This window comes from Rhinatrema bivittatum, chromosome 1 (assembly GCF_901001135.1).
Source record: "Rhinatrema bivittatum chromosome 1, aRhiBiv1.1, whole genome shotgun sequence".
Taxonomy (NCBI): domain Eukaryota; kingdom Metazoa; phylum Chordata; class Amphibia; order Gymnophiona; family Rhinatrematidae; genus Rhinatrema; species Rhinatrema bivittatum.
The window spans coordinates 775,591,474-775,618,836 of NC_042615.1; the positions used below are offsets into that span (position 1 = coordinate 775,591,474).

Here is a 27,363-nt window from a genome sequence, read left to right on the forward strand (position 1 = left end):
CCATCAAAAATGGTTTCCACAAGTTTCATACTTTGAAAAGGATAAAACCACTTCTACACCCAAATGACTTCCGGACGGTACTACAAGCTACCATATTAGCCAAACTAGACTACTGTAACTCTATTTTACTAGGTCTACCAAAAAATGCAATACAACCACTGCAGATACTACAGAATGCAGCTGCGTGACTCCTCACGAATACACATCGCCACGAACACATTACGCCAGCTCTTCAATTCCTACATTGGCTTCCAATTGGATTTAGAATAATCTTCAGAGTTCTCACCCTTATACATAAATCACTATACAATCCAGATATGAAGTGGTTCTCGGACTGTTTTATTTTCCATACTTCAGTCAGACCTATATGAAAAATGCACCTGGCTAAACTAACTACACCCAAACATAAACAAATAAAACATGCCGCAACGAGAGAACGAGCATTTTCGATTGCAGGAATTAATCACTGGAATAAACTACCAACAGATCTACGCCAAGAACCATGCCACAAGAAATTTAAACAGAACTTAAAAACATGGCTCTTCAAAAAAGCTTACAATCTGTGAACTCTATCCATGTTGTTACTAATATCATATCATGACATTGTATAGAATAATTTCCCATTCCTTCTTTCAGGTTATATGCCATCTATTATTAACTTTCATATTGGTAATATTTATTTTAAAATATATATCCTTTCTATAATAGTATTAATCAGTCTTCTAATCTTGAATTACAAGAAATCACTAATTAGTATAAGTTACTCCCACATTCTGTTATAATTGAACTGCTATTTTTGTTTTTGATATTCTAGATCCTCCAGTCCTCTTCCCCCCCATTGGAAGTATTGTTGAGTTTTATCGTGTATTAATCTAATGTTTTTTAGTTACATTATTATTGTTCATAATCTTATTTTGCTATAATTTAATTTTATTGTAAAGCCTGTTGCTAATTTAATGTTCTCTGTAAACCGAGGTGATGTTTGCTAACGAACCGCGGTATATAAAAATCTTTAAATAAATACATAAATAATTTGTTTCATTCAGGAGGCCTTGAATAGAATCAGGTACTCCACCAAATGAAATGAACCTTATTTGTTTGTTTGTTTAAACGAATGCATCAGGCCAGGCCTGATGCCGCAACCTGACCCTGAGGCTGGGTCCCAACACTGGGATCTTAGCCTAGAACAAGGCCTGATGTTGGGGCCTGGCAGCTGGGGCTCGGCTCAGGCCTTGGAGCCCAGGCCTGGGAACTCCTCTTTTGGTCCTTTTCTTTCTTCCATTCTTCAATGCCAAATGACAGTGTCCTCTGGGGTCACGCCAGTTAATTAACTCCGTGCATTCACCCCAGTAGATGGTGCCATTTTGATGTATAGCATTGTTATTAGGATCCAGCCTCCTGGTCAGGTCATGTCATTGTGCCTGGACTCTGACTCTAGCCTAGGCTGAGGCCCAGGCTTTGGGACATGGCCTCCAGGTCAGGTCACTGTATTGGGCTTGGACTCATCCAGCCTAGGCGAAGGTCCAAGAATCAGGACCCAGCCTGTGAGTCAGGTTATGGCATTGAGCATGGGCCATGGCCTAAGCCCCAGTTCAGGGACACGGTTCTGGGTCAGGTCACCTCATCAGGCTTAAACGTAGTACAGAACACAGGGGACCTGTGGCTCTAAACAAAGTAGAAAGTGCAGGGGTACACAGAGCATGGTGGTTTATAAAAGGGTGTAGATGCATTGAAGAAAAAAAACCCCAAACTTTAAAAGTTTCAGGTAGAGAGGAGACTGAGTGGGCCTGGTTACAGGCACAGCCAGGAAGTGGTAGGTTTGTACCAGCTAATGGGAGAAGCCTGGCTGGAGGGTGATAAGGATTAAAAGTTATTTAGTTATTGCTGGTTATGCAAGCATATTTTAGGTTTTTTTGCCGAGAAAAGAGGAAGGAATCCTGGTGCAGCAGGGCTATACTGAACATTTTGTGGCCCTGGAAAAGCTGCCAGCTTGGGCTGTGAGTGCAGTGAATGGAAAGAGGGCAGGGCCCTCTTTCAGCAAGCAAGCCACTCTTCAGGGAAGGTGTGCAGCCATGAAAAAATCAGGAGTGGAGCAGCCCGGGTAGTACTGCACCAGAATGCAGCAGTCTAAGAGCTTGACTGGCAAGCACTGATCTGTAATATCCAGAAGGGAGATAGGAAGTTACAAGAGAGCCTTGCAAGGAGTCAGCGGGCCTGGGCTGAGCAAAAATGGAACAAGGAAGCACACTGGGCCATGGTCAAATTCTATTTGGAGTGGAACCTCATGGCCTTGTCAAGAAGTGGAGACACAGAGTGCCCAGGAGAGGGCACTAAAGAGTGGCCAGTGGGCCGCAAAATTGATTGGACAGAAAATGGTGCTACAGAATGTCCTGAGGAAGACCCTGTAGGGTGCCCAAATACTACTGGGAGTCCAGAGACAACACCCATGAGAAGTCCAGAGATAGAGGGCACAGAAAGACAAGCAAGAGATATCATGGAGCACCCAGAGGGTGGTGCTGGGGAGATCCCAGTGAGTGAGGCTGCGGACCGGTGTGGGCGAGTGGCCAAAATATACAGAGGTAGAAACTGTGGAGACCCTAGAGGGCTGCGAGTTTACAGATGAGGAAACTGTGAAAAGTCCAGAGGGAGGTGCTGCAGAGTGTACAGAAGAAGAAACCACTGAGAGCCCAGAGGGAGGCGCTGTGGAGAACCTGGAGGAAGAGTTCACAGAGAGCCCAGAGGATGTCACTGTGGAGACTCAAGCAACTGAGGATACAGAGGAGCCAAGGAGAGGCTTTACATCAGAGATACCAGATGCTAGGTAGCAAGCGCAGCTGGTTCTATAGGAACCATTTAACTAGGAACAGTCATTTTATAGGAACAGTCAGTCCATAAAGCTCCATCAGGGTACAATTTGACCCCAGATGCCACAAAGGATTTAATTAAAAGCAATGGGGATGTGCACTGTGCGAACAGCACACTGGGGACTGGGATGTCTTGGACTCTTCTGAATGGGATCCATGAGGGAGTAGGGATGCTTGACCTGATTGGTCCAAGTTGAGGGGAGGGATATGTGAGATAGTGCCACTAGTGTTCCCCTATTTGCCGGTGCATGACCAGGCTAGATGCCTGGTCCACCTTAAATCAACTAAGGCGAGTATGCTCTGTGGGTGTGATTCTGCGGGGCAGGTGGAGCTCAAAGGGTGCAACCAGAGTCAAGGAAATAAGAGCTGGAATCTAGGTGGAGATAACCAGAGCAGGAGAAAGGCAGCTCCTATAGAATATTGCTGTCCAAACACTGAGCTGTGACAAAGCTGAACTGTGATTAATTAAGTACACATTACAAAAATGAACATTAAGGGTGATGGGAAATTGCATTGCATTACTCATTTAAAAAATTTATAAAATTGTAATAGAATTTAACTATGTAATGACAATACTGTATTTGTACATACATTTTATTTAATTGATGTAGTATGTCAATTTGGGAGTCATTTTCAATAGGTTTCGCACGCGAAAAGGAACTCTTTGCATGTGAAAAGTCCCTTTTCGCATGCAATAGGGTGATCAGGGCGGAGTCAGCCCCTGAAGAGGAGGAGTCGGGGCGGCACCGGGGCCGACGCTGCAGAGACATCAATGGTGGCGAAAGGTAAGGATCCTTATCGCCGCCAGTTTCACATCGAATATTTATTCGGTGCGAAAGCCAGCAGCCAGCGCATCGCAGTGGTGTGATGGCTGCCGGCTTTCGCAGGCCCGCCCCCCTGCTTTGCCTCCCCCGCTCCCTGGTACCGCGCGACTATTCTCTGCAAGAATAGCGAATCCAGGCCTTTGTTAGTTAAGTGTTAATAAATAATTAAACAACATAAAACTCATCATCAACTTTGACAAAACTGAATTAATAGTACTTGAAAGAAGGAACAACTCTCTGCATACACTGACTCAATCTCATGAACCAAAATTCAAGCTTATCTCCATCCAACCATGCCCGCAACCTTGGAATAATAATCAACAAAGAACTTTCATTTAAAAACCATATATCAACAAAAATTAAAGACAGTTATCATAAACTACTTACACTCCGTCATCTAAAACCGTTTCTCTCAAATAATGACTTCAGATCAATCTTGCAATCATTAATATTCTCCAATATAGACTACAGCAACTCTCTACTCCTCAACTTACCTCTAAACACCATTCAACCTCTCCAAATCCTGCAGAATGCAGCTGCAAGAATCCTTTCAGGTGCCAAAAAGCATGACCACTTCACCCCAACCCTCATATCACTTCATTGATTGCCAATAAAATACAGGATCTAATATAAAGTCCTTTCCATCCTACATAAAATTATATATGAAGAACAGAAAAATTGGCTAAGCCCCTACATTCAACTCCATACCCCAAGTAGAAACCTAAGGTCAGCAAATAAAGGACTCCTAAAAACACCACCAACGCACTCAAATCAACTCACCTCTACTCAAAATAAAGCGATATCCCTTGGTAGCCCAAAACTTTGGAACTCCCTCCCAACTAAACTCAGAATTCAAGAAAACCTAAAAACATTCCAAAAAGAATTAAAAACTTGGTTGTTCAACAAAGCATATCAAACTACCCAAAGAATTAACTAATCATCACCGCCCTTCATTACAACCTCATGATTAAATGAATATCAGCACAACTATACTTTTCTAAAATAAGAATGAACTCATTTTGATCTTAAGCATGAATTTGTTTACTACTAAGCCTAATAACATGTTGTGTTTACACCCCTTGTCAACCCCTTTATCCCTATAACCTTATTTTGTAAACCGTTATTTTGACGTTTCCGAATGACAGTATATAAAACTCTTTAAATAAATTAAGTAAGTAAATAAATAAATAAATAAATAAATAAATAAATAAATGGGCATGTCAGCCCCTTAACTGCGCTCAGGAGTTGGGGAGAAGAACAGTGGTAGCTACTTGGTTGGCACTTGGAGGGTTCATCTGGAAGGACATCAGGGCACAGAGAGCATGATAGTTGGCCATATTAGCAATTGGTTTGCCTTCCAAGGGTTAACAGAAAAATGTGATGACTCCTCAAGTGATTTTTGCAGTCCTGGCATCTTAGCATAAAATTGTGTTACTTAAAGTGATTCAAGCAAATGCATATTAATAATTCATGAGCTGCTGAGAACCATTTTTTTGCAAAATAATTCATTTCCATATTTTCATTGATATTCAGTGTTAAATTTGTATTAATGTTAACACAGAATAATACAGCCTAACACAATTTTGAATTAGCCAACACAAGGGTTTATTAGGGATGTGCATTTTTTTCATTTTATTGCTTTATGTGCATAAAATCATATTTACATTCATAAAATTGATTTTATGCAGCTACTTGAATGCATACGCATGTAAAAACACATTTTGCATGTGTAATAAAGCTAAAGAAAACAATTTAAAAATGTAATGAAAAGAAAAACCGAATGAATACATTTTTTCCCATGCACATCTCTAGTGTTTGGCACATGCTAACACTTGCATTATCGTTCATGCCTTTTATTTTACTTATTTAAATGTTTTATATACCATTATTCCATGTGAAAATTACTAGTCCATAATGGTTTACAGTTACAACATACAAAATACAATGGGCCAAATTTTAAAAGGTGTGCGCGGGCGTAGATTTGTTTGCGCAACCCGGCACGAACAAATCTACGCCCGATTTTATAACTAGCGTGCACTGCCGCGCTCATGTTATAAAATCCAGGGTCGGCGCGCGCAAGGGGGTGCACAATTGTGCAACTTGCACCCGCTGAGCCGCGCAGCTTTCCCTCCAAGGCCACTCCGAAATTGGAGTGGCCTCGAAGGGAACTTTCCTTCTGCCTCCCCCCACCTTCCCCTACCTAACCAGCCCTATCTAAAAAAAAACCCATACCTTTGTTGAAGAAGTTACGTCTGCCTCCCAGCAGACGTAGCTTATGCGAGCCGGCCAACAGCCAGCCCGCGATCCCGGGCACAGCAGCAAATGGGCTCGCCGAGCCTATGCAAGATAGGCTTGGTGAGCGAAGGGGCAGCTTGGGGCAGCTTTTCGGGGGTTACGCACGTATCTTACGCTCGTAACCCTTTGAAAATCTACCCCAATGTGTGTTACAAGTTGGATAAACATTCATAGAAACGGAAGTAATACAACAGTAGATATCAAACATGAAGACAGAGCTGGATTATAGGGGTTTGCAAGGGGGGGGGGGGGTTATTGTACTTTAATACATAGATCCCAGGTATGTGTGTGTGTATGTGTGATATATATGCCATTTGCAATGTCTGTATATTTGTGTTTTCCCTTCTTATTACTGTAATAAATGTACTGCTGCTTGGTGGCTAAAGCCGCACTGAAGACTCTCTGTAGTTAATCGAGCCATGGATTCTGAAGTAGGAAGGAGGGGAGGGGACAGTCCTGGAGTAAGGCTGGGGAGAGAGTGCTTGTGTTGGGTTGGGGAAGTGGAGTGGAGCCGAGGGGGGGAGTGAGAGAATTCTGGATCGGACTGGGTGGAGAGACTGCCGAAGTCAGATTTGGGAAGGGTGAGGAGAAAGTGTTGGGGGTTATGCTTGGGATGGTGGTGAAGCGCTAAGAGGGGAGAGAATTATATTTGTAAAGGTTACTGTTTCTAAAGGAGTCTAATTTAAAGAATGTTGATCAGACTGACATAAAAATATTGACGGTAACTTTTTAAACAGCCACGCTGGTGCAATAAGTATGCGTTGGTGCCGGCTCGCGCTAATGGACTCGGCCATTTTATAACATTTATGCATGCCCTCCTTCCTCATCCCTTTTGCAGCCCCATATTTAAAAAAGAAGGCAATTCCTCCCCTGCTTGATGTCCCCTTCCTCTGACAGCACAGAGACTAAAACAGAAAAAGGACCTGGAGCCAAATGCCTCCTTCCTCTGGTGCCCAAGATTAAAAAAAAATGAAATCGATCCCTCTGGGCCGAAGGAAAAAGAGCCTCCAGGGCAGCCGACTACCTTCCCTCCTTCCATCTCCATCAAAGCTTTCTTTTTGAGTCAGTTGGCAGCGAGGGATCTCCATCTCTCTATGCTGTCATTAAAAAACAACACAAAACTCCAAGTTTGTTCCCTTCTCTCCTTACACTATACCTGTGACCAAAAAAAGTGGAAGGCTGGTTGGGGAATTCCCCAACCTCCCAACTCTCCAAACAGAATATATTGTGCGGGCTGAGGGACGATTTTAGCCTTATATGTTTTGTTTTTTTTAAATATCGACTCCACTGGTACATATTAATCAATAAAAGTCATGTACTGTGATATAATCCTCTGATATTCTAGGAGGGAGGGTGTACACGTGTGTTCATATAAGGCCGGATTTTAAAAACCCTGGCGCGCGTAAATCCAGGCTGCGTGTAATTGCCTTAAAAGGGGGCAGCTCTGGGGGGGGGGGGGCGGGGGGCAGGCAGTCCAGGGATGGGGCAAGGCTAGAGGCACCTGATACAGCGGCCATTTGCCTCTGTGCTGGGGGATCGCGTGCCGGCAGGGTGCTGGCATGCGCAACTTGCTCCTGCTCCTTTGCAGGAGCAAAAGATGAGTTAAAAAAATGGGGGGGCGCTAGGTTAGGGATAGGGGGAGGGTAGGATAGGGGAAGGGGAAGGGAGGTTAGGGTAGGGGGTTGGAAAGTTAATTAAGGAGTGAACTGGGAGGGAACTGGGGAAGGCCCCGATGTGTCGCTGCTCAAATTTGCTAAATTATACCCCCCACCCTTGCGTGCGCCAACCCAGAATTTTATAACGTGCACGTGCTGGTGCTCGCATGTTATAAAGTCACACATTCATGTGTGCGCGCCAGATAGTGCGCGCATACGGACGCACACGCGTATTTTTTGAAAAGCTGCCCCATAATTTTTTATGAAAACAGAAGAATTTTTATACGCAATTTCCATTTAGTGAACATAGCATTAACTTGTCTGGGAGGACAGCACTACCGGGGACGGTAACTTTGAAACAGCCACACAGGCATACATGTACGTGTGTATACCGGATTCCACCAAAGCACATGGCCATTTTATATCATACATGCGTTATATGCACACAGGGTGTAAAATTGGCACGCTCATCCGCGCGCAGTTTTATGTGGACATGTGCATGTGCGCGCTGATGTCGCCTCTACCGTGTAAGTGGGGTGATTTTCGTAGACACGTGTGCCGACAGAATTATGTTTCCCAAGTTCGTTCCCAGTTAGACAAGATGAAGGATAGGACTTCCTAACCCCCCTAGTTAATTAGGCTCCCTTTAACCCTATTAGCCCCTACCCTTAAAACCCCTTGACTAGCCTAGTATTTTTTGTTTTAACACTTGTGCGCCATCCATAGCGGAAGCAAAGTTATGTGGCACGTGCTTGTGCGCATAAGTGTTTACGTGCTGGTTTCATTCATAAATCCCCATACCTGCGTCCTTTATCCACTTATTTTAAATATATATGTGTGTATATTTTACTTATAAAAGTAAAGTAAGACTTATGTAAGTCACAATTTATTCACATAAGACTACTTAAACCTCACCTCAAGTTACTAGGTAGGCCTCATATATAGGAATAAATACCTAACTACTATAAGGACCTTAAAGCTAATATCTCTCTCTCTCTCTCTCTTTCCCTCCCCCTCCCCCCTTAAAATGAAAAAACAAAAAGTAATCCATTGGGCCTACAAAAAATGTTGAGCCAGTGTCAGAACTGGGCCTTCTGTAGGGCCAAGGTCAAGATGATATCGTTGCCCCCTAGGTGGATGACTATTGCGTCTGGTTGTCGCAACACTCCCAGTTTGTGACGCAGATCTAGCAACAGCTGTTCCCACTTCATCCCAGACCTTCCCATCCATTTCAGTGTAACCCCCTTCGGGACCAGGCCCAAGTGTATGCCATATGTTCTCTCCTGCGCCCGCTTGGCTGCCCATCTCACGAATGAATGTCCTACTAGCCATGCTACCTTCGTCTGGCTCCATGCATCTGCGGGTGAAATTGACAGAGTTAGTTTACTGATTGTGCGGTATCCGGCCTCACATATCTCTTAGCCACCGCAGATTGCCAACGACCAATCTGCCGAATGGTTTCCATTGGCAGCCCCGCTTGCGCTGCGCTAGTCGCCACTCCGATCCGGAACGAATGAGTTCCATATTCCTTTGGGTCCAGGCCTATGCCTTCCAATACCCCGCGTAAAACTGCTGCAAACTGATACTTGGTCAGCGGCGCTCCATCCCTATGGACCAGAAAATGGTCCCCCCCCTTAGGCCTTGCGCGCAGATAATTTCTTATGTTCCTTACCGGACAGGTTACCTGTGACCCCGCCTTTACCAGTCGTATGTCCACCCCTTTTGCCTTCTGATCCGTCTTAGATTTGTGTATCCGGAGTTTGATAAACCGGTCATGCACCTGTACATTGCTGTATAGTAAGCCGTTATTGCCTGCATCTTTCTTGGATGGTGCCACCAACTCGCTAACCCTTAGGGCGGCAAAGAATGCTGTACAGAAAGCCGCCCTAAACAATGCTGTCTCAAATGGCCCGGTACACACTTGCTGAACCGCATACCACATTTTTACCAATACCTCATGCGTTATCGGCCTTCGTTTGTCTCCTTGCCATGCCACCTCCCTCGCCCATCCTGCTAATAACTTCTTCACTATGAAAAAACTGAGCGGGTCCCCAAAGCCCTGTGCCTTCGTAAAGAAGGCGAAACCCGCCAAGTGGTTTATTGTGGCTCCTCTGGACATCCCTGACTCCTTTGCCCATGAGATAAATCGCACCATCTGTCCTGCCTCCACTACCCCTACTGTGCCGCCTTGCCCTTGAAGAAACTCTTGCACCCTAGCGTAACCCCTGCAGTAGGCTCTCCAGGTCGCTGGGGCCACCGATGCCCTCAACAATCCCTGCTCGACCTCGCTCCAATTTGCCATAGGTGGTCCGGTATTGGGACTCCCTCTGCCTCTGCCTCCGGCACCTGTTGGCGAAAAAGATCCCACTTAGCCCTTGATAGCGCATCGGCCACCTGATTCCGGGCACCGGGTACGTGCTTCGCCCTTAATGTCAAATTCAAGCGCAAACATTGCAACACCACTTCCCTAAGCAAATCTGCTACGCGCGCGCAGTGGGCGGCCTGCCTGTTCAATACCGTCACTACCGCCATGTTGTCGCACCCAAAAACTGTACGTTTGTTGCGCAATTTGTGCGCCCACACCGTGATTGCCACAAGTATCGGGAAAAGCTCCAGGAACGTTATGTTTTTTACCAAACCCCCGTCCCTCCAACCCTGCGGCCATGGGGCTGCACACCAGGCACCCTGCCAATACGCCCCGAAACCCCAACCTCCTGATGCGTCCGTGAATATCCCCAATTCCTGGTTTGTAACCGGCTCCTCCTGCCACATTGATACGCCGTTAAAACTGTCCAAAAATCGAAGCCACATTCAAATTTCGGCCTTTATGGGATGCGTTATTCTGATGCGGTGATGCGGGCGCCTAACCCCCTTTGTTGCGTCTGCCAATCGTCTCAAAAAAGCCCTCCCCATAGGTATTACTCGAGACGCGAAATTTAGGCTTCCGATTATGGATTGCATAATAGTCAGTGTGACCTTCTTTGATGCCAATGTCTGTCGCAGCATGTTCCGTAGCTTGCGCACTTTCTCGATTGGTAATCTTGACGTCATAGCCTGAGTATCTAATTCTATGCCTAAGAATGACAAAGTGGTCGCTGGGCCCTCCGTTTTCTCCTGCGCCAACGGGACCCCGAAATCTTGGGCCATCTCCTGAAATGTGGTTAGTATTTGTGCACAAGTATTCCTATTGGCCGGCCCCACGAACAAAAAGTCGTCCAAGTAATGGACCACATTGCTGTTCCTCGCCCTTTTTTGGAGTGCCCAATGCAGGAATGTGCTAAACAATTCAAAGTACGCGCAAGATACCGAACACCCCATCGGCATACATTTGTCAAAATAATATCTACCCTTAAAGTGGAAACCTAGTAGCGGGAAGCTATCAGGATGAACCGGCAACAGCCTGAATGCGGATTTTATGTCCGCCTTGGCCATTAGCGCCCCTTGTCCGCATTGCCTTACCAAAGCGATGGCTGCATCAAAAGATGCGTATTGAACCTTACAGGCGTCCTCTGGCAGGTGATCATTAACGGAATCGCCCGGAGGGTATGACAGGTTCTGGATTAACCTGAATTCCCCTTGTTCTTTCTTGGGCACTACTGCCAAGGGTGAGAAAATCATTTCCCGGAAAGGCGGGTCCATAAATGGACCCGCCATTCGGCCCATCTCAATTTCTTTCCTGACCTTCCGCTGCACTATATCCGCATATCTCCCTGCCGAAGCGGCGTTTCCTGAGCTTGCGCTCCTGATGTGTCCCTGAAAAGGTATCTTGAAGCCGTAACTAAAACCCTCCCTCAGCCTGGCAGCATCCTCCCGCTTAGGGTACGCTGCCAGCCATTCCTCCATATTTGTCAAATCCACCGGCGAAAGCGCCTTACCGAAAACCTTATTGTTTTCCTCCTCCGCCGCCATTCCCTGCTGGCCATTGACCCTTCCTGGTGCATTTGCTCGCCGGGTGTGGTGCAGCGCAGAGGGAACATATGTGATTAAATTTGCATGCGTGAAAAGTGCATCCCGCCTTATTGAACCTCCAACACACCTTGCTATTTCCGCTTTCCCCCCAGGAATTACTCCCCGTTGATGCCGCCCCATTGCCTGTCTTTCCGCTTGCGTGCGCCCCTCCTATATCAAGGACCTTACTAGTCATCTGCCGTAACCATAGGCCTACGTCCTGAGTACTCCACGACATGCCCCTGTTGTCCTCCATTTTATCCCTAAACTGCTCATCATAGTTTAGCCAACACCATCCTTGATACTCTTTATAGGCCTCCAGTATTGCGTCTGCGTAATTAAGCATGGGCGCATACTGGGACGGGTCCTCTTTTCCTATCACGCTAATCATTCTCAGATAGGCTCTCGCCCAATTAATAATAGTCTTAGCCACTTTCACTTCTCCCCCTTTTTTCTCGTCCTTTTTCCCCCTCTTCTTCCTCTCTGATGCCCCTTTTCTGCCCTCTAAAATAGAGAATATATCTATATACTCCCTTTTTCTTATTTTGCTCCGCAGTGACCTCGGTACACTTTCCCATAAGTCAGCTAACGGAGGTAGCGCCGTCGCTGCTGTCGCGCCTGTGGGCACATGCTTAACCCTTTCTGCGGAGCCTTCCTCCGTGTCACTCCCATCGGAGTCTTCCTCGGACGAACCAGTGGAGGACTTGCTCTCCGACCTCGTTCTCTTATTACCCTTAACTTTCTTTGCTCCATCCATGCCTCGTTCTCCGCCGCCTGCTCTAGCGGCTGCATCCGGCTCTGCCATTGAAGTCCCCGGTGCCCGCATCTCGCTGTCTTCGTCTGAGATTTCGACACCTTCCGCTGTGTTCCTTGCTCTCGCTGTCTGGACCCTACCATTGTCCTTCTCCGCGATCTGTTTTCCAGGTTGCTGCCCTTTCTTGGTTGTTCTCCCTCGCCCTTGAGGGGGCCCTGCTGGTTTTTCTGTTCCGGCGGCGCCGTCCTGCTGGGCCATCGCTCCCCCGACTGCCGGGCTGTACCATGGGGGTGGCACCTGCCACCATGGGGGATACATCTGCTGCCATTGCGTTGCGCTGTATTGGTTTCCGCTCTGTCCGCCTTGCGCCGATGAATCCGAGGGTGAGCCTGATGCTCCCATCCCTGGCAGGGCCCCTGCGCTCATCGCTGGCCACATGGGCCAACCCCACTGCGGCAAGCCGCCATGCCCCGTCTCCCACTGCGATGTGGGTCCTTGGTTGGGGTTGGTTTGTCCGGCCGGGGTAGCCTTTGGCTGCTGCCGTCTGCCTCCGTTCTGCTTTCCTTGTGCCTTCTGCGCCTTCGTTGTGGGTCCTGCCCCCTTCCGATTCTTGTCCTGCTGTCTCGGGTTCTTCCTGGCTCCCTCTCTGCCCTTTCCTTTGCCAGGTGGGGAGTCCGCCTGCTTGCCACGTGGCTCGATGCCCCTCCGCTGCCTTGCTCCCCCCCGTGTTCCTGCTCCTCTGCCCGGCATGCTCGCGATCAAGTGACACAGGGAGACGTATCAGCAGTCTTTATTGTTAATAATTAAAGTTCTTTACTCACTGTTTGAAGTCCCAAAACGGGGAGGGGGGAGCGCTGGCAGAGTCCTCGTGCCGCTGCTGACTCGGTTCTCCAGTTCCCTTCGGCTCCTGGGTCACGAACCGGGTCCTGTCGCTGTCGGCTTCTCTTCACTCCTTCCTTGCCTACCACGTGGTTGCCGAATCCGCTTGTGAGCCGTGTCCCACGCTGGCTCACCGCTGGTCGGGGATTGCCGGATGCTCCCCTGCCCTCACTCCACGTGGCCTCCGATCTGCTGCAGCTCTCGCCGGGGGTCGTGCCTGCGTGGCTCACCGCTGGCAGGGATCACTGGCTGCTCGCCTGCCCTCTCTCCACGTGGCCTCGCTCGATCGTAGCCCCCTCCATAGCCTCAGTTCTGCCGCGGGCGTCCGGCAGTCCCGCCTGTGCTTCCCTTCCTACTCGCCGTCGTGCTCGCCGGTTTTTTTTTTTTTTTTTTTTTTTTGTTTTGATCGCGGTACGCGGGTCCCGCAGTCCGGGATCCTCCGAAGACCCGCCGATTCGAAGGCCCAAACGGTAGAAGAGGTAACGCAACAGGTTCCAAATATTGCGAGCGCTGGCCAGGTAAAAGACTGGGCTCAGCGCTCGCTGCCCCTTTAAAGGCCTCAGCCTCGCGATATTCGCGAGGCTGACGTCATCACGTGATGACGCGGCGGCCTCGCCGTGCCGCACGCGTCATCTCGCCCCTCCCACGGACCGCCCTCCCCGCCGCCGCACCGAGCCCAGGGGTAAGTCGGACCGGGGGACCCACGGGGGAAGGGGGGGGGCCCTCCCCTCGGCAAGCGCCATGTTAAGGGGGGGGCCCTCCCCGCATGCCGCGATTCGGCCCCATTTTATAAGAACATAAGAACATAAGAAAATGCCATACTGGGTCAGACCAAGGGTCCATCAAGCCCAGCATCCTGCTTCCAACAGTGGCTAATCCAGGCCACAAGAACCTGGCAAGTACCCAAAAACTAAATCTATTCCATGTTACCATTGCTAATTGCAGTGGCTATTCTCTGGGTGAACTATATGAAAAACTATATGAAAAACATCATAGGAAAACAAAAGTAGACTACAAATCAACTGCAAATACTGAAAAATAATGTAAATAAAAGCAGATAAATCAATACTTGATAATTGGTAGAGCGGGGCAAGTTTGTTTAAACTTTCATGCAGACTCGCTAATCACACAAATATCTCTGTTTGTTTTTTGGTTATCATATTACTAAGCAAACAACATAAATATCAGTTGCCAATAAATCATGAACCCCCTTATGTGTTTTGCAAAAATAAAAATGTTTACTTAGTGTAAAGCAGAGTTGCTTACCTGTAATAGGTGTTCTCTGAGGACAGCAGGATGTTAGTCTTCACACATGGGGGACATCATCGGATGGAAGCCAGCCCAGAACTTTGATCTCCAAGAATCTAGAACTTTCAAACATGCCCTACTGAGCATGTTCAGCTGTAGTCATCACTCTGCCCCCTAGGCAGAGTGCCTCAGTCCATAATATAGCTAATACATGGAGACTCCCAGGGGAGGCGGGTGGGTTTTGTGAGGACTAACATCCTGCTGTCCTCGGAGAACACCTGTTAAAGGTAAGCAACTCAGCTTTTTCTGAGGACAAGTAGGATTGCAGTCCTCACACATGGGTGAATCCCAAGCTCTAGGATGTCCGAACAGGACAAAGAGAGAAATCTCACCATGATGAAAGCATTACCTCTCTCCCTATTGCTATTTGATTAATAGCAATAAATAGACTTCTCCTCCATTAACTTATCCAAACCTTTTTTAAACCCAGCTACACTAACTGCACTAACCACATCCTCTAGCAACAAATTCCAGAGCTTAATTGTGCATTGAGTGAAAAATAATTTTCTCCAATTAGTTTTAAATGTGCTACTTGCTAACTTCATGGAGTGCCCCCTAGTCCTTCTATTATCTGAACTCTCTAATCCATCAAGCTACTTTTACTTTTCATTGCTTGCAGACTGGGCTTGCCACAGGGCTCTCATTATGGCCTTTCTCTCTTCCAGTGGCTGCTCATTCAAGGAAGGCAAAAAAATATCTGACTCATTTTAACCTTATGACATTTGACAGATTGTAATGTAACACATGTTGTATACATTATTTTATGACCTTGTTGTTTTCTTAGGAAAAGACCAAAAGACTATTCAGGACCAGGACCATTGAACACAATAGTTGTTTTTGTACCAAGAAACTAGAAAGACCCCAATATGTATCACTGTCTATGTTTTCATTCTTTCTTCATTCTATCAAAGTTTATTTATTTATTTATTTATTTTTGCTTTAGATCAAACACATACTGTATATTGCACTGGCAGCAACTGTGAACAGAAAATCTCTGTGTTAGAACACAGCACTGCGCGTACATGTCCCTCACAGAAACCTAAGATCTGCAAATAAGGCTCTACTAACTGTCCCCTCAGTTAGAACAGCACGGCTCACTCAAGTTAGGGAAAGAGCACTTTCACTGGCTGGCCCAGTAATATGGAACACCATGCCTCTCGAATTAAGGCTACAGAGAAATCTGAAAATCTTTAAATCTAACCTGAAAAACTGGCTCTATAAATAAGCCTTCGATAAAGACAAAGTGAAGGAGAAAAACAATTGATTAAGATGGACGCACCGAACAAACTTATAGTAATGTTAATTTTATACCGATGAGAAACTGTCATACCAAACTGATTAGCTCACTTAAACTTATAGCTCATTGCACTATATTGTTACCGAACTATGTTGGCACATATTCAAGTTGTAATCTATACCACTCATAGTTGTTATCGTGCCTATATGTAAACCGTTGTGATGGTTCCCCAACTTAACGACGGTATAGAAGAGTTTTTTAAATAAATAAATAAAAAATATTTATATGCCCAAATCTGTCAATTCTGATGGTTTGAAAGGGGAAAACAGAATGGCAAAGATTTTCATGATACTTACTTTGCCTTTCCTTTAAATATAACCTGTGAATCTCTGTTCTCTCAGGTATTATATTTTGTGCCATTTGAACCACGTTGATAGATAAACAGCATATGCACTTTTTTTTTTTTTTTGGGGGGGGGGGAGTGGAAATGGAAGTGATATAGAGAATCCCTCTTTCTTAAAGTTTATTGTATGATTAGATTGAAGTATTTTACTTTAATGGAAGAGGTTGATTCATCATATTGCATCATGTGGCATTGGATATAGTTTATATATTCCAAGGTGTTCTTTCATTGGCTCATTGAAAATTGTTTGCCATTGATTCCTGGAAGCATTGCAAAAAGAGGGCTTCTCCAATTGTAAAAAATTATTTTCCAGTAAATAAAACCCTGAGGCAGGCACCAGGTATGCCAAAAAGCTCAGAGTGGCAAGACTTTAGAAAAACTTTCTTTAATGAGTATTTATGGAAGAAAGTTTTCCTGGATATGCTCTACCGGATTGCACATACAATTTTATTCCCAATTTAATAAGGAGTTTCACGCACAAAAAATGAATAAAATTATATACACAGATTAAGACTACTCCATGCAAATCCCATGTTAATGAAGGCATTCGCTATTAATCCCCAAAGCAGAGAAGTATATAGGCTTAACTCATGTTTTCTTAATGCTGAAAAAGTAACATTCATGTGGAGGTGGAGTAATATTACTGTGGCTAGTGTTGGTCTATGAGACTGCAGCAGGAACTTATTGTGTGGCAGTCTTGAACCGGAATTATGCACATAGAACACGATTTGAGCAAAAATCATATGTTATGTCCAGGGAAATGCTTTCTTCACAAATTGTGTTTTATGCACATAAAAAGATATTTTGTGAGCCTAGCTTACGTTTTGTGTGCACCAGTTTTATGTGCAGAAATCATTTTTTCTCTTCACAATGCACATAAATCATATTTTCTGCTCTTAAATCATGTGTTTTGCACATTCACAACATTAGTTTTTCTGACCCAAATCATGGTTTGTGCCAGAAATTATATTTTATAAGCCTAAAGCATGGTATGTGCACATTACTTTTTTTGCACATATTGGGGTAGATTTTCAAAGGGGTAAGCACGTAAGATATACACGTACCCCCCGAAAACCTACCCGAAAAACCCCTTGCGCGCGCCGAGCCTATTTTGCATAGGCTCGGCAGCACACGCAAGCCCCAGGACGCACGTAAGTCCCGGGGCTTTGCAAAGGGGGCGTGTCGGGTGGGCGGCACAAATTTTGGGGCGGGGCAGGAGGCGTGTCGGGGGCGTGATGCCGGCCCGGGGGCATGGTCGAGGCCTCCGGACCAGCCCCCATGTTGGGTGATGGCGCACCAGCAGCCCGCTGGCACGTGCAGATTTACACCTGCTTTCGGCAAGCGTAAATCTGCCAACAAAGGTGGGGGGGGGGGTCGGTTAGGTAGGGGAAGGGAGGGGAAGGTGAGGGGAGGTGGAAGGAAAGTTCCCTCCGAGGCCGCTCCGATTTCGGAGCGGCCTCGGAGGGAACAGGCAGCGCGCGCCGCGCTCGGCGCACGCAGGTTGCACAAATGTGCACCCCCTTGCGCGCGCCGACCCTAGATTTTATAAGATACGCACAGCTACACGCATATCTTATAAAATCCAGCGTACTTTTGTTTGTGCCTGGTGCACGAACAAAAGTACGCGCGCATGTACATTTGTAAAATCTACCCCATTGTTTGCCACTTTTTTAACACCCGATATATCTGCATACGATGGCCTTACTGCATCAGAAGGTTTTTTGGGGGTTTTTTTTAGCATGTGCATCAAGAAAATGTGCACTGAAAAATAGCTCACATATTTTTGCTCCTGTCTTATTACACTGGGCCCTCAGATTGTTGTCATAGTGGATAACACATTGTTGTCATAAGTGGATAACACATTGAAATCGTCGGTTCAGTGTGCTGCGGCAGTCAAAAAAGCAAACAGAATGTTGGGAATTATTAGAAAAGGAATGATGAATAAAACAGAAAATGTCATAATGCCTCTGTATCGCTCCATGGTGAGACGGCACCTTGAATACTGTGTACAATTCTGGTCGCCGCATCTCAAAAAAGATATAATTGCGATGGAGAAGGTACAGAGAAGGGCTACCAAAATGATAAGGGGAATGGAACAACTCCCCTATGAGGAAAGACTAAAGAGGTTAGGACTTTTCAGCTTGGAGAAGAGACGACTGAGGGGGGATATGATAGAGGTGTTTAAAATCATGAGAGGTCTAGAACGGGTAGATGTGAATCGGTTATTTACTCTTTCGGATAGTAGAAAGACTAGGGGACACTCCATGAAGTTAGCATGGGGCACATTTAAAACTAATCGGAGAAAGTTCTTTTTTACTCAACGCACAATTAAACTCTGGAATTTGTTGCCAGAGAATGTGGTTCGTGCAGTTAGTATAGCTGTGTTTAAAAAAGGATTGGATAAGTTCTTGGAGGAGAAGTCCATTACCTGCTATTAAGTTCACTTAGAGAATAGCCACTGCCATTAGCAATGGTTACATGGAATAGACTTAGTTTTTGGGTACTTGCCAGTTTCTTATGGCCTGGATTGGCCACTGTTGGAAACAGGATGCTGGGCTTGATGGACCCTTGGTCTGACCCAGTATGGCATTTTCTTATGTTCTTATGTTCTATTCTACCAATTATTATTTATTGAATTTGTCACTTTGTCTTTTTATTTGTTACTCTGCTTTTCACAATATTTCATACACTGTTAAAATCAAGCCCTCCATATTATGAAGCTGAAAATCTCCGTTCCCCAAGTAAAATCCCACCAATGGAGAGAAAATAAATATATTCGGCATGTTTTGCATGCAAGGATATTTGCACATTTTGATTCAAAGCACATCTTTTAAATGTTCCAAATCTTTTCTACATCACTTAGTGCATTTTATTGTGCTTGTATTCACACGGTCTGCAGAACTGATATCTGTGGTATCCAGTTCACACCACTAAGTTGTTAAAAACAAAATTGCCTACTGTCAACTTCATGTTCCATCAATTCAAAGACTAATTTCACCTGTTTTATTGATTGCAAACTCATATTCATCTCCTGTTCTTCTCTCCTCAGAAAAGTTTTCAAAATAAAACAAAAAATAAGTAAGTCCTAGAAGTTTATTACATTATCACATACAGAAGAAATAGATTTTGGGTTGTGTAATATATTAGGCATTCTATATACAGTATCAAATCTTTGGCAAGGTCACCAGTGTACATACACTTAATGCAGCCACTCTATCAAAAAGGCAGATGGAAAAGAAAAAAATCTGTAAGATTTGTAGTAAAACTGAGCAGAAAAATGATTAGAAGCAAACCTGGAGCTATAATAAAGGATCACCACATATTCAGAAGTTTTAATTTAAAGTATTTAACAAAATTTTTACAGTGACATTTTTTACATTGTTCAATCAAATTGACTTTAGAAATGAAAATTGTTTTATGTAGAAATCCTTAGATCAAACACATTGAAGTCACCCTCATGTTTAATTAGTTTAATATTGTAGAATAGTTTGAATAAGAGAAATTTCTATAACCATTAAATATGTTCTATATCTAACTGAGGAGTCTTCTCTTTAATGAGTTTAATTTTTAGCACAGGCTTTATCATTGTAATACAAAATGATTAGCAGAGTGAAACCGGCTTAATATTATCTATATTTTGCAAATCTTTACCAACTTTGCTAAACTCGGCCTTGTACATTTCTTCTTAAACAAAAGCTTTTGGAATTAAAAATATATACATCTACAATCAAAATGTACCAATATATGCTATTCTGGGGGGGAAAGCCTAACTATGACTTAGCGGTAGCTTTTCTAAGACATCTTCCCAAATGGTATAGCATATGAAGAGTTAACAGCAAAGACCATCTTGCTGGCTGAGCGTAAAAAGGATCTTTTCTAAAGCAGCACACATGGGATGAGGGTGTGTGTGAGAGACTTTCCAGCACATCAGCCCAGAGCACTGAACTGTGGACTTACCCATTACAGAGAGATCTGCTGAGGCACTGCTGTTCTCCATCATGTAAGTGACCACACAAGTGTACGTGCCAGCGTCGTCATCTGTCACGTTCGAAATAAGTAAGTTACTGCCACCCAGCAAGGAATATTTCCTGGACCTTTAAAAGAATAATAAAAAAAAATATTTGTTTTGAAGAAGGCAATTAGCTCAGTAGACATTTAGAGCATCTGAAAATGACACTCTGGAGCTAGAAGGAATTATGAAAAAAAAAGCCCAGACTTTTAGGTTGCGTATGTGCATCCCTCCTCCCTCTCTCTTTTTTAACACCTGTGCAAATCCTTCCATCACATAGGCACTTATATTCACTCTCAAACAAATGAAGCCGCTCTCTCCCCTGTCCCCTCTCACTCACCTTCTCTCTCACACACACATGAACCCTTTGCTCTTGTGACCAAATGGAAACTTACATTCCGGTATACACCCATACTCCCACCCACACTTCCCAAAGCCATCTTTATCGTCAAGGGGGTCCTGAGCAATAGATCGATTTCTGTTTGTAGGGGAAATTGGGGAGCCAGAGCCAAGAAACCAATTCTTTAGTATTTTTTCCTGCTCTTCAGTTTGACTAGCTCACTCCCTATAAAGTCGTTCCTTCCAATACCTATGTCTTATATTCCCATGTTTCCTCTGCCCATTTTGCTGGACTTACTCTTCTCTGACACATGATCAGTTTTTCCCCCAAATAGTTGCCTAATTTTATTTAGTCATTTGATCTCCTACTTCCTTCTGTATGTCTGACATTTTTTTTCTTGTCATATTGTATTTTCATCCTATCTAGTGATCTGATTTGAAGATTCATACTATACCTTAATAGTCTGAATGCAAATGATTGTATATTTCCAAATCAATCCAAATTATTGTTTAACATTTAGTCCATTCTTTCAAGGGAGAAAACTGATTTAATGAATACATTTGAGACAAATGTTTGCAGACTCAAGTTATATCATGAAATTAATCAGATGAGGTTAATCCAACATTTAGGATTAAATTAACCTTTCTTTCAGCAACTATTAAATAAAGTCCTAGGAAACATCATACACTATTTCTGTCTGAGCCCCACTCTTTTCTTCAGAATTCAGTGAAACTGTGAACCTTTGCTGGCCAATCAGATATGACTGGCATCAGTGTTATATCTAAGTCAGGACTTCTCAATCCTGTCCTGGTAACCCCACAGCCAATAATGTTTTCAGGATATCCAAAAGTAATATGCATGGGACACCTGCCAATGCTGCGTCTCCTCTATATGCAAATGATTGTCATGCATATTCAACTTGAATATCCTGAAAGAAAATCCAACTGGCTCTGGTGGTCACCAGAGCCCTGATACAAGTACTCTGACTATTAAAATTCATTACATTATCAACCATTTTTTTAGTTCTTAAACTCTCATTCCCACATAAAAAAAATATACATGCAGTTTGCTTATCAGGTGCCTGGTATTTTCTTGTTTACACATGAACGATGAGGTTTCTCTAGTGCAGCGGTTCTCAACCTGTGGGTCGCGACCCCAGCGGGGGTCGAACGACCAAAACACAGGGGTCGCCTGTGTTTTGGTCGTTCGACCAAAACTGATCTGCGGACCGACCCCAACGGCCCGGTCCGCAGACCAGTACCGGGCCGTTGGGGTTTTTTGCCGGTCCGCGGCACCGCGGCTGCTGCGGGGAGGCGGGGCGAAGCTGGAGACCTGCCTCCTCCAACCCCAAAAGGGATCGCGTCGCGGTGCTCCTCCTACTTACTTCCTGCCCGCCCTGCCCCGGAAGACAAATGTTGCCGGAGCCGCACGGGCAGGAAGGAGGAGGCGCGTCAGCCGCATGCAGAAGAGGAGCTGCGCGGCCCGAGAAGACCAGAGCCGCTGCAGAGCCTATCCTGTGGTAACCCGTAAAGAAGAGGCCCAGAGGTGAGAGAGAGGTGTGTGCGAGTATGAGATGTGTTGAGAGATTGTGTGTGAGAGTGAATTGAGAGACTGTGTGTGTTTGCAGAGACAGCATGTGAGAGCCTCTGTGTGTGTGAAAGAGACAGCATGTGACAGTGAGAGCCTGTGCTTGAGCAAGGCAGCATGTGGGGGTGTGAGAGAGCCTGTGTGTGTGAGACTCAGACAGCCTGTGCCAGTGAGAGACTGTGTGTATGAATGATTGCATGACAGAAAGAGCATGTGACAGTGAGATCCTGTGTGTGTATGTGTGTTTGAGAGAGAAATGCATGTGAGAATGAGAACCTGACTGTGTGTTTGAGGGAAGAAGACAGGTGGAGAGAAAAGAAACAGAAAAAAAAGCAATATAAAAGGAAATGGCAAAAAAATAAAGGGAAGCAGATGTAAAAAAAAATAAATTACTTTTTACTGATTGGTACATGTAATCTTTGGGAATGTGCAAGAGTAGCACTTTCTCTATGGCGGATCTCACAATGTACGAGATCAACATGGAGGAAGTGGAAACCCAGGGGGCCTGCACAGAGGAGGCAGCAGAATGGGCTTCAGTGCCAATAGCAGCAATCAGTGCCTCCCCAATAGCCACGTGGCAGCAGTGGCAGTAATTAGATTAATTGTTTGACTCAGCTGGAGGTGACAAAGTATGAAGTGGGATGTGAAATCAGCTTGATCTGGTGGAGAATTAGGATTGCTGTTACACATGAACTGTATTTGGCAAACATTAAATTAAAGGGAGCCAGGATAATCAATTGAAGCCTGCAGCTGAGGACTGATTCATTATGACTCATGTAGAAATTAGTGCATTTTCCAGATTAGTCTGCATAACACAATTCTCAACATTCAGCATTATTTCTGCTGTATAGAGTTTTATCTGAGAGGCTCTGAGGTTGTGAGGGAGCCAGTAAGAGTGAGAGCATGAGTGTGTATGAGAAAATCCAGGGGAGTAAGAGTGTGTGTGAGTGGGGGGGGGGGGGGAGAGAGTGTCTTACACCCTGAGAGTGTATCAGTGTCTGTGAGAGCGAGAGGTTATGGTGGGTATAAGAGCATGAATGTGTATGTATGTGACAGTGTATGTGTGAGAGAGAGAGGATAACCTCCTAATCCTTGACAATATCAGGGTGACTGGAAATCAAGAGCTCCCATGTATGGACAGCAGGGGCTTTTTAAAATCCTTATTAGTTTTAATTATTGTGTGTTATTTGATATATGTGCTGTTTTGAAATATGTTATTGGTGTTTGGGAAATTATAAAAATGTATATGATTTTAATTAACAGAAATTCTATTTATCAGTAATTTTAAAATATTCTTTTATTAGTATGGTTTTACTATTATAACTGATGCTTTATGTTTCTTAATTTTATTGTTTTATGAGGAATGGTGGTTCTGTTTATAAATGTCATAATAAATAAGTATGCACTAAAATCCAACCCCATCCATAACCCCGCCCCATATGACCAAAGCCCCGCCCTCGCAGGGCGAGGGCGGGGCGAGGGGTCACCACAACATGAGGAACTGTATTATGGGGTCACGGCATTAGAAAGGTTGAGAATCACTGCTCTAGTGCATGACTTACATACTCATAAATTCAACAACTCACCTCCATTAACTAATAAGCAGTGAATATACAACTATCAGAAATGGGCAGACATTAGATATTGTCTTTATAAAATAACATCTGAATCAAAACTGGACTCCTTATGAGAACATTAAAAGATGAATTTTAATAGTCAGGCACACGCCAAAATCGTGAGATGTGCGGGCACATAGGATATGCACCTGCCACTGTTATAAAATTCCCCAACTTGCGCAGCTCATACCCAGATGTGCATGGTGCTGCTTGTCCAGTTGAAAACTGGGTGCACACATATGCGCGCCTAGGCTATTTTATAACATACTTGCATGTGCCTGTAGGTTATAAAATTGCCACATAAATGAACACATGCAGATACATTTGCGTCAATAAGTGCCCACATGCCCCTTTGAAAGTTACCATCTATAGATGTGAAAACTTCTTAACAAAGATGTTCACTAACCAATTTGACACACCCATGACCATTTCAATAATTTTGGCACATGAAGTTAAGTTTCAAAATTGGCCTGTAGTTATCTGGACTAGTGGGATCTAAAATTGACTTTTTAAGGACTGGGCAAATTTTAGCTACCTTCAATTCCGGGACACAAAGCCTTGCATGAGGCTGACAATAATAATGGATGCAGGATATGTAAATAGATTAAATTCTGGATTTTTAATTAATTTAAAAGATAGGGAATCCCGAGGGGAAGAAGAAGCTTTCATCTTTGACAATAATAAAGTGAGACTATTTGGTGAGATTTTATTAAAAGTAGACAATTTACTTACTAGAACAGCAGAATTATTAAATAGAACTGTGGCAAGGAGTCAATTGAAGCTAAAGGACTGACCTTGGTAAATTCTGCTTGAATGTTACGAATTTTATCTATGAAAGTAATTTCAGGCAACCATTTTTTTAATAAAAAAATTCCAATGAAAAGAATATTCAAAGTGGCTTACTGTATAATTAATGCAGATTGTTCCGAAACTGGCCGGGCAACAATTGCATTTGAAATGCAAAGGTTCCCACCGTAGCAAAATTTCAGAAGAGTGCTATGAAACATAGAAAAAGACCGTATGGCCCATCCAGTTTGCCCATCTGTCCAATTAATTTAGTATTATAATTCCCATCACTGCCTTATACATCCCCTGAATTTATCCCATGCTTTCTTGAATTCGGATAACATTTTTGTCTACACCACTTCCACTGGGATGATGTTCCATACATCTGCCACCCTCTTTGTAAAGAAATATTTCCTAAGATTACACCTGAATCTACCCCTTTTCAACCTCATCTCATGACCCCCTCATTCTAGAGCCTCCTTTCCATTGAAAAAGGCTCACCTCCTGAGCATGGAAACCTTTGAGATATTTGAATGCCTCTATCGTATCTCCCCTGTTTCACCTTTCCTCTAGGGCAGTGGTTCTCAACCGGTGTGTCGCCACACTTCCTGGTCCCCCGCTGACCCAGCTGCTCCCCGGTCCTCCTCTGCCTGGGCTTACAATGCTGTCAGTCCGGGCAGAATGTGGCAGGACAGCTGGAGTCAGCCGCAACGGTATGGTCTCTTCTTCCCGGCCCCCCATGGCCCGGAAGAGGAAGTGGTGAGCACCGGGTGTGTGCGCGGGAAGCAGAGACCATGCTAGTGTGGTCAGAATCGGCCCAAAGAACAGAAGAGAGGCGCGGCCTGAGGGATGAGCAGCGCGACGCGCAGAAAAATGAAGAAGAGCATCAACCGCCATGGCCGATGGGACTCCTCCTCCGCGAGGGCTGAAAATGAAAGAGGTTAGGGTTGGGAGGAGGCTGCTGCTGCCGCTAGTTCCGGGGGAGGGGGGGGAGAGTGAATGAGCAAGCATGTGTGTTTGAGATCCTGTGTGTGTGAGAGAGATAGCATGTATGTGTGTGATTGAGAGCCTATATATGTGAAAGAGTATGTCTGTGATTGAGAGCCTGCCTGTGAGAGAGAGAGAGCATGAATGTAAGTTTACGATTGGGAACCTGTATGTGTAAGTTTGTGATTGAAAACCTATTTGTGTGAAAGAGTATGTGTGTATGATTGAGATCCTTTGTGTGTGAGAGAGATCATGTGTATGTATGATTAAGAGCCTGTGGGGTAGATTGTATAAATTTGCGTGATCGCACCAGGCGCACCAGGCACCAGCGCACCAGGCGCTCGCGCAAAATTATAAAATCTACCTCTGTGTGTGAGAGAAAAAGACAGCATGTATGTGTGTGATTGAAAGTCTGTGTGTGTAAGTGTGAAAAGATAGACAGCATGTGTGTAAATGTGTAATTAGGAGCCTATATAAGTGAGAGAAAAAGCATGTGTATATATGAGTGACTGAGAGCATGTGAGGTAGATTTTATAATTTTGCGCGAACAAAAGTACGCTGGATTTTATAAGATATGCGCATAGCCGCACGTATCTTATAAAATCCGGGGTTGGCGTGCGCAAGGGGGTGCACATTTGTGCAACCTGCGCGCGCCGAGCCCAGCACGCGCTGCCTGTTCCCTCCGAGGCCGCTCCGATTTCGGAGCGGCCTCGGAGGGAACTTTCCTTCGCCCTCCCCCCACCTTCCCCTACCTTCCCCTACCTAACCCACTCCCCCGGCCCTATCTAAACCCCCCCTTTACCTTTGTTGGCAGATTTACGCCTGCTGAAAGCAGATGTAAATCTGTGTGCGCCAGCGGACTGCTGGTGCGCCATCACCCGACCCGGGGGCTGGTCCGGAGGCCTCGACCACGCCCCCGGGCTGGCGCCATGCCCCCGGGCCCACCCCCGAAATACCGCGTCATGCCCCCGAAACGCAGCATCATTCCGCCACACCCCCAACACGCCCCTTTTACGAAGCCCCGGGACTTACGCGCGTCCCGGGGCTCTGCGCGTGCTGGCGGCCTATGCAAAATAGGCGTGCCGGCGCACGAGGGCCCTGCGTGCTTAAATCCGGCCGGATTTACGTGCGCAGGTCATTTAAAATCCGCCCCTGTGTGTATAGGTGTGTAATTGAGAGCCAGTGTGAGAGAGAGCTCTGGTATGTGTCAGAGAGAGGAGAAAGTTCCAAGCAAACCACCCCTCCTCCTGCTAATTCAAAACAATCTCAGGACACCTGGATATCAAACTTTTCCAGGTATGCAGAGCAAAAAAAAAATGTGTATCCTTATTTTTCTTTACTGGGTCTTTGTGTCTGCTATTTTGAAATATTTTATTGGTATCTAGAAATTTTGTATATGAGTTTTTAATTATTGGATATTCCACTCATCAGCTGTTTCAAAATAATCTGTTCTTTTTGTTAGTATGGTTTTACTTCTACTGATTTTATATTTCTTGATTTGTTTTACAAGGATGGGTGATGTTTCTTTTTTCCTTTATTACACTGCATACAGAGATTCTGGCTTGTTGCAGTTTTCAATTCAGTTTTTGTCTGCATGCTTCTAGTTATGCGTTTTGGTCTCTTTATTCTTTGTTAGGTGAGGGTCAGCACATGTGATTCAGGTGAGGTTTTCTGCTGGCGTGTAGTTTCTGTGTAGGGCTCTATAGCAGTCTGATTTGGTCCGTTTTCCTAATAGGAGATGTATTGGTGTCTTAAGGCCTGGTGTTGCCTTTTCTTAGGTAAGGTGGTTACTGTTTAAGTGCTGGAAATAGGTGCTGTTTTGGTGTGGGATGTTTACTATTTATGCAATTTCTGTTCAGACAGAATATGTA

The 27,363-nt window shown here is 44.8% G+C and overlaps 1 protein-coding gene across 1 annotated transcript in view; it reads right to left on the bottom strand.

Annotated features, from left to right (window-relative positions):
- DCC (DCC netrin 1 receptor) overlaps positions 1-27,363 on the bottom strand; it is a 1,677,934-nt gene that overhangs the window by 1,293,444 nt on the left and 357,127 nt on the right. The window contains exon 5 of the mRNA XM_029571056.1: positions 20,125-20,261. Coding sequence (XP_029426916.1) covers positions 20,125-20,261 — 137 coding nt within the window. The remainder of the gene's footprint in view (positions 1-20,124; positions 20,262-27,363) is intronic.